The sequence below is a fragment of the Pyxicephalus adspersus genome, chromosome 10 (genome assembly GCF_032062135.1).
Source record: "Pyxicephalus adspersus chromosome 10, UCB_Pads_2.0, whole genome shotgun sequence".
NCBI lineage: Eukaryota > Metazoa > Chordata > Amphibia > Anura > Pyxicephalidae > Pyxicephalus > Pyxicephalus adspersus.
Window position 1 is genome coordinate 4,004,049 of NC_092867.1, and position 7,969 is coordinate 4,012,017.

The 7,969-nt window shown below is 42.5% G+C and overlaps 1 protein-coding gene across 1 annotated transcript in view; it reads left to right on the plus strand.

Annotated features, from left to right (window-relative positions):
* The window catches only part of ACSL5 (acyl-CoA synthetase long chain family member 5), a 27,143-nt gene continuing 19,174 nt past the window's right edge, over window positions 1–7,969 (plus strand). Inside the window, exons 1-5 of the mRNA XM_072425157.1 lie at window positions 1–157; window positions 5,760–5,932; window positions 6,298–6,406; window positions 7,643–7,707; window positions 7,787–7,888. Coding sequence (XP_072281258.1) covers window positions 5,777–5,932; window positions 6,298–6,406; window positions 7,643–7,707; window positions 7,787–7,888 — 432 coding nt within the window. The 5' untranslated portion in view covers window positions 1–157; window positions 5,760–5,776. The remainder of the gene's footprint in view (window positions 158–5,759; window positions 5,933–6,297; window positions 6,407–7,642; window positions 7,708–7,786; window positions 7,889–7,969) is intronic.

A 7,969-nucleotide genomic window follows, 5' to 3' on the forward strand; every position in this document is an offset into this window, starting at 1 on the left:
GGAAGGTTCAAAGATTAGGCTGTAAGAGCAATGCCAGGCGCTTATTACACCTGTGTATGGGGCGGCCGCAGTGCAGTCTCTTGTTAGGACTTTCCTGGAGATCAGCTGGTGCCCCGGGTCCTGAATGAGAGGTGGCAACTAGATACAAGGCAGAGAGGTAAGGGGCCCCTGCAACCACAGGGCCACTACTATTTATATTTGTGTTATGTTTTTTATCCCTATTCCACAGAGCTGTGCAGAGGAGCTATGTAGCTTTGACATATACTGCAGCGCTGTACAGAGAACACTGAGCCAGTCCTATCAGTCTCTGTACAGAGGAGCTGACAATCTAATGTCCCCCCACAGTCACACACTATTATTATACATTTATATAGCTCTGGCATATACCGCAGAGCAGTATTGGCTCCATATAAGGAGGTTTGGTTATGGCAGCGGTCAGCGTTCATTGTTTTTTAGGTTGCAGTACATCTTGCTTCAGGGAAAGACAGATTTGCACATTTTTTATTGCACAGGCCATGCATTGGAGTGCAGTGCAGGTGGTTTCCTATTTTTGTAGTGGTCCATCAGGATGCAATCACAATGCAACTTCTGTTCTTGTCTTAGCATAAAGCAAAGAGGGAGAGGAAGGGGGGATTAAAGTGTCAGGGGCTCATTTTCAAATGGGGTGGAAGGGGTGGAAAAAGGCACCATAATACCGGATGCATCATTAAATATATTAGAAGGGAAGGGGGGTGTGAGAAGCCAGTCAGGTGTCCTGCAGTGCGAGAAGCATGTTCCTAGGAGTTAGAGTTGAGAGCGGAGTGACTGATAAATGATCAGCCAGCTGATTCTCCTTTCACTGTGCAGGTGGGCAGGGGATCTGTAAGTGAAAGTGAAAGTGCAGCAGAAAGACTGTGTCTTTTCTTCAGCCATGCAGGACTGTCCTAAGAGGCAGACTTGTGCAATTCTCAAGATTGGATCAGTAATGCAGATCCATTGCCAGATAAATGGGCTTCCATTTATGTATTCCATCTGTAGATGTACAGTAGGTGCCTGGAATCCATACTGTGACCCCCAATGTAAGGGGGCATTCTACCCACTGACTACCAATATACCAGAGGTAATCTTCCTATAGGCTACCAATATAAGGAGGGCAATCTTCCCTTTGGCTACCTATAGAAGGGGAACATTCTTCCCATTGGCTATCTATTTAACTGGGGCATTCATACCATTGGCTACCTATATAATGTGGGCATTATTTCTATTGGCTAGCTTTAAAAGGGAGATATTCTTCCCATTGGCTACCTATATAACGGGGGCATTCTTACTATTGGCTACCTATAGAAGGGGAACATTCTTCCCATTGGCTATTTATATAACGGGGGCATTCTTCCTATTGGCTAGCTTTTTTTAAGGGGGATATTCTTCCCATTGGCTACCTATATAACGGGGGCATTCTTACCATTGGCTACCTATAGAAGGGGAACATTCTTCCCCTTGGCTATCTATATAACGGGGGCATTCTTCCTATTGGCTAGCTTTTTGAAGGGGGATATTCTTCCCATTGGCTACCTATATATTGGGGGCATTCCTACCATTGGCTAACTATAGAAGGGAAACATTCTTCCCATTGGCTATCTATATAACGGCGGCATTATTCCTATTGGCTAGCTTTATAAGGGGGACATTCTTGCCAGATCCTGCCACTGGCAACAGATGTGCTGAGCATGCACTATGCAATATATTATAATAAATGCTAGCATTATATACACACAATATGAATGATTCATATAACACATGCAGTAATTATAGTGAATGCGACCCACAGATATTTATTTCCCATCTGTGTGATATGATAAATGTCCTTGGACTGCCTTGGGCCCATAAAAGTCACCTTTGTTCCGGCACTAAGTTTGATATTTACACTGCAGAGTAATCTGGCTCCGGGCCAATAGGAGCCCAGACATTCCATATGGTCAGAGTATACAATAAAACCTGCGCTCACCTGGGCTTCTGTCTGGGACTTGATGTACCTGAGTGGAGGGACTGATGGGGAGTTTGCTGTGTGGGAGTCCTCTGACACCTAACGAAATAATAAAAAACATAAAATCTGTATGAGGGCTAATTGTATTAAAAAAAATAGGGACAAATCATATTTAAATGTGCAGAAATAGACCCAACGCTTTCAGTGATCAGCTCTTAGTAATAGATCTGATCTGCCACGCCCCATTCTGCCTGCACAAGTCTATATAAGGACAGGGGGCGTGGCTAATACTCAGCTCTGCCAGCCCAGAGCACTGCAATGTGAGGGCATAAAGCCGGTTTTAAGCGGGAGAACAAACTAAAATAATTCACAAATATAATAGGCAGGTTGCAGTGCTATCTGGGGCTCTGTTAGAAAGAATTTCCTGTCTTGTACATTATCGGTAATGCTAATGACAGGTCCTCTTTTTTGCCAAGTGTAAATATTGCGATTACAACAGGCAAATCATTCCATGAATCATTCAGGAGATCAGATTTACTCAGGAGTGAGACTGATAAGCAGTCAGCCTTTACCCTCCTTCTGTGATAAAATTAACACAAAGATCAGCCATCATTCATATGGCAAGCTCAGCGATTGTCGCTCCTCCTGACCTTTCACACACAAAACTCTGTGTAACACAACACTGACCTTTGTGCACAGGAGCGCTGTACTCCATTGTTGGGGTTAATTCACCCCAAGGTCACATCCCTACATCAATTTCACACTTTCCTGCTGTTCCATATTTGAATTATGGCGTTTTATATACAAAACTCTGAATGCGCCCTCTACTGGTCATCTGTAGATCAGGGACTGCAATATTTCTTTTATTTTAATATTTTATATTTAATGATATATTATCATTTATTTTAGCCAGTTACTAAAACATATTGCATAATTTTATTTGTAATTTGAGTCAATGTGCAGGGGCTCAGCTGTTTATGAAGAAGTGAATCTGACATTCACTACACATTCATTGGTGGTAAACCTTTCAGGTATGTGTGTTTTCAGTGGCAGTGACTGATCCAGTCCAGTTGCTTCATAAATGGCTCTCCTTTTACAAACTGGTATTATATAGTTATATAGCACTGACATATACCATAGTGTTGTACAGGCTTCATTCATACTTTGAACTTTACTTATTATGCATTACGGGTTTAGCGGTGTGACTTTGTCAAGAACACACTCCCAGCCTGCTGATTGGATAATGAAGGCTCATTAGAATACTGAATAGGTCACCTCTCTGCTCACTCAGTTCTCACCTCCTGGCAGCTTGTTTACTGTCAGCAAGTTTTTGATCCAACGCTGACTCAAAGTTTATTCACAGTGAAGGATCCCCGTTACCCCCACATGACAGCATACAACCCTGGTTATTGGCCACTCAGGCCCCCGGTGTTGCATTATGGGGGGTCAGGAAGAGAGTTGTACGTGCACTGCAGTTCTGGGCAGCTCCAGCAGGTGGTAGGAGAGTAATAGGAAGTTATTGATATTCTTTTTACCCCTTTAAGCATGTTAAATCTGGCCTATTGCATATTTGTGGGCATACAGGTACCTGAAGAAAATGCTGTACTGGGCTCCCTTCAGTGTAATCTGTCCAAGTCCCAGACATTTAGTGTCCTGATGAAATGTGCAGCTGATCTCTAAATGTAGAAGAGAACTTGGAGCAGCATTTTCCCCAGTCATTGCAGATCCCATCACTCAATGTTTAATTACCCCAGCAAGACAAACTTTGTGCTGAGCGTGGGAAAACCATAACAATCAGCCACTAATCCCGGCCCAAACTGCTCTGAAAACGTTTTAATCAAACATTAAAATTCATAAAACTCATCCAATCCAATAAAAATTGGAACTTTCTCGATCGAAAATTCAGCAAAATATTGATTGGGAACGTTCTTTTTTTGGAAGTAGGAGACGATTGACAGTCACGTGGCTGGAACAGCAATCGGCGCAATATTCAGCGATACAAAGCGGGATAACGATTGATTATTAATCAGGGAAATATTAATAACTTTCTGGTTAGAGCGCACACCAAAATATCCTCCGGGGATCAAAACTGCTGATGAAGAAATTATTTGTGTGCTGGCGGCATGATGACCGATAATTAATTTAATTGCGCTTTGAAAATCTCACTTTTTAATTAGCCCGACATGTCCTGAGCTGCGTCTCTTCACACCTGGAGTGATACCTGCAGGATCCGAACATGAAATTATTTCCACCGACCCAGCAGGGGAAAACATCACCCGATTGATTACCTGATAAGCTTCCAAAATCATCTCCAGGGTCCAATCCTGAAATTCAAATGCAAATCTAAAAGCAGCTAAAAAAATGCAAATTTCCATGGAAGAAGATTTATCCAAATCAATTATTAAATGGATATTCAATAAAAAAATAAAAAAACAGCATAAAGGAATTATAGAGAGTTGGCTGGGAGGGGACAAAAATTTTCCAAAGGTTGCTCCAATTATTTCTATTCTGGGGATTGTGTTTTAAGTTTAATAAGGCCGCCCATGGCACGGGAATGCATTACATATATTGCAATATCAGTAGATGCAGGGGATGCAATACCAGGGGATGTTTCATATATACATTGGTATCAAAGTTTCATTGATGACAATGCACAGATCTCACAACATGCAGACCAGAGATCTTGATGGAGTATAACGTGTTTCTATTATTTATTAGTATGTTATACTATAATAAAGCTGAACTAAACCTGGGATACTCTCCTGTCCCTATTCCTAAACAGGGTGCTGCCATCTTCTTTCTTCTCTTCCTGGAGATTATCTTATCTTGGTTGGGATATTGCAATTCCCAGGAGTTCATTCATTCCTGGCACATGCAGGGGAAGCCGGGATTGCAGGATATCTTGCATAGCTTTTTTGCCAGATACCCAGTGAAGAGGCAGAAAGGAGGGATTATTGCAGAATGGACAACGTCTGTCTCTGCAATAATGACCGGACTGATTGTGCATTCTTAAAAGTGGAAATTGCTTTAGGACTAGGGGTACAAGAACCTGCTGATGTGCATTGTGCAGTACCCATTATAGCATGTTGCACATTGTGGTGCCATTTATTTTAAAAGGCATCACAACACAATAAAGGGTCTATTTATAAACAAGGAATCTGATATTCCCTCAAACATTCCCTCGTGGGAATCATCCAGGTCCATGTGCTTCAATGACAGTAATTGATTACCTAAGTTAATGCAGCTCAGCATTAGAAGAGGAGAAAGAGAAATCCAAGCAGATTTGGAAATTGTGAACTAGAATTGTTTTGAGCCGAACAATATACCTGTCTTTAACAGCCAATCCGGACACTGGACAATGACAGTCCTGGATTGGTGGAAAGGATGGTAGCTGTCATTGTGCAGCAGCGTGCTGTACCTGTGAATGATAGGTATTATATAGTATATATTATATAGTATTGGCAGAACCAGGTTTGTTCAGGTTCTGATCCGAGGTTGGCATGGCTCTATCCAAGTCAGAGCTATCACTACTCTACACCTTGCATTGCAGCATACAACATGGCATGATTTGGGTGAGGTTAGGTGTGTTGCCATCCTATTCATGCACCCAATGGAGAGGGAGAGGCTGGAAGAGATCAATAACACTAAAATAAAAAGGAAAGGTGAAAATAGTATTTTTTTGATTATGATACCCAGTACCCCGAGCATACCAAATGTCATCCAGTTTGGGTTAAATAATAATTCCTAATTTATTACAAATTAATGGAATTAATCTGATTTGTCATTTTGTCAACAGATCGGTCACTCGCCGAAATGTGCTGCTGCCTCAGTTTCCTGTTCACGCCCCTCCCTACGTCCATTATTGTGGTACTCATCACCATTGGGATATCAGCGTTCATCTATGTGCTCACCAAACCCAAAGCCGTCTACCCGCCTATTGACCTCAACAAGCAGTCCATTGGAACAGAGGTAGGTACTGGAGGATTCTGGCACCGGTCACATTACATTGAAGGGTATCATTTTTATGTTGGGGCAATTTCCAATCACAAAACCAAATGTGTCAAGAAAGAGCTTCAGTAGTTTCATTGTATTGATGAGGGAAGTTTGTGGTGGAATGTACGAACCCCTTGAGTCATTGAATGTGGTGCAAATCATCTAAGAGCTGGGGGTCCAAAGGATATGTGAAAGATGAGCTTTGATATAAAAAAACATACATTTGATCCATATGACTTGTTCTTTGATTGAATTAGATTTAATGTATCTCAAGGGAAAGAAAAAACTCAAGCAAAGCAAATTTGCAAATATTCTGAAAAGTTTTTGCTTTTTGAATGCAGGCTGGAGCCCGGAGATGTGCTCTTTTGAAAGATGACACCCTGATGACGCATTACTATGAAGACGCTAAAACGCTGTATGAAGTGTTTATGAGAGGTCTGCGGGTCTCAGGTGAGAAAAGGAGTGGGTTCAATGGTGAATGTTGGTGGAAGGTGAATAGAGAGGGTGGCAATTGCTTGTATTTGAAGGTCCATTAAAGGCAAGGAGATCATTGAGACATCAGATATATTCTCACCAGGAATAAAAGGACAATGTAATGATTATACATTGATGAAATTCTCTGAATGTTTAATATATTGTGGGAACCAATAGACAATAGCACCAATGCACATGGCGGTTGGGTTTTAACACTTCTGTTATGAGTCTATGGCTTTCATTTGAACCCCTTCTGCATGGTGCCAGGTAGGTTCAGCTTAGCACATGATGGATAAAAAAAAGAGCAAATTTGTGCTGACTCAGTTTGTTTATAATATAAAGGATCGCCCCTGAGATTGCACCTTATATAGAGGGCTATGGGCTCCAAAGGTTAAAGGAAGGCATGTGGCCTGGCATGGTATGGGGTAGGATGGGGGTTGCACACTCAGTGTCCCCTCTTTTCTTGGCCACCCAGTGTGCATGCTTTGGATAAGACTTCAACAAAATGAAAAGCTGCAGGGCATCAGAGAACAACGATTTCATTGCAGAATTGAAAACTTGGCAAGTTTTGAAGGATTGGTCAATAAAAATTGGTAATTCAGTGTTTGTTAGATGCTGAGAGGTAAAGAACCTGATGGTCTCATGTGGGCTGTATTGGGTGGATCTCTACACACCTGCTGTGACTATAATCAAGGGTTTCCCACCATTCTTATACTGAGTCCCTCGGTCTGTACACCTGCTGTGCCCATGATGAGGGGTTCATACCATCCCTGCCCTGAGTTCCTTGGTCGGTACCCCTCTGTTGCCTTTATAAGGGGCTCCAACACCCCATGCTGAGTTTCTGGGTTGCTACCCCTGCTGTGTCCAATATAAGAAGCTCCCATCATCTCCTCTGGGTTCCTGGGTCAGTACGCCTGCTGTGCCCATTATAAGGGGCTCCCATCATCTCCTCTGGGTTCCTGGGTCGGTACCCCTGCTGTGTCTTTTATAAGAAGCTCCCACCATCTCTGAACTGAGTTGGTACAGAAGGCATAACCTTTCTCGGTCTGGAGAAAATGCTGCCCTTGCATCCCATAGCCAAATCATGTGATCATCTCTTCTTTAGGGAAAGGTCAGAGTTCAGATTGGCCCTCTTGTAGCACAAATCACATGGTCCAAAGTTTGGGCTTTATCGCCTGAATAAATATTTGAACTTGCTCTTTGTTAATGCAGGAAATGGAGACTGCTTGGGATCCCGAAGGCCGAACCAGCCTTATACATGGATCACCTACAGACAGGTAGGTCCAGACAACCATATCCTGTACACATCCACTTACATTGGATACTCTGTGTTCATTATTGTTCTGTGTTTTGCAGGTAGCGGACAGAGCAGAGTTTTTTGGCTCTGGATTATTACACAAAGGATGTAAAGCCTCACCGGAACAATTCATTGGTGTGTTTTCTCAGAACCGACCAGAGGTGAGCAAACCAACACAGAGGATTTTTATTGTGGGAGGGGCAGAGACACAAACTACTGGGGGAAATCTCCCCATTGTGGGA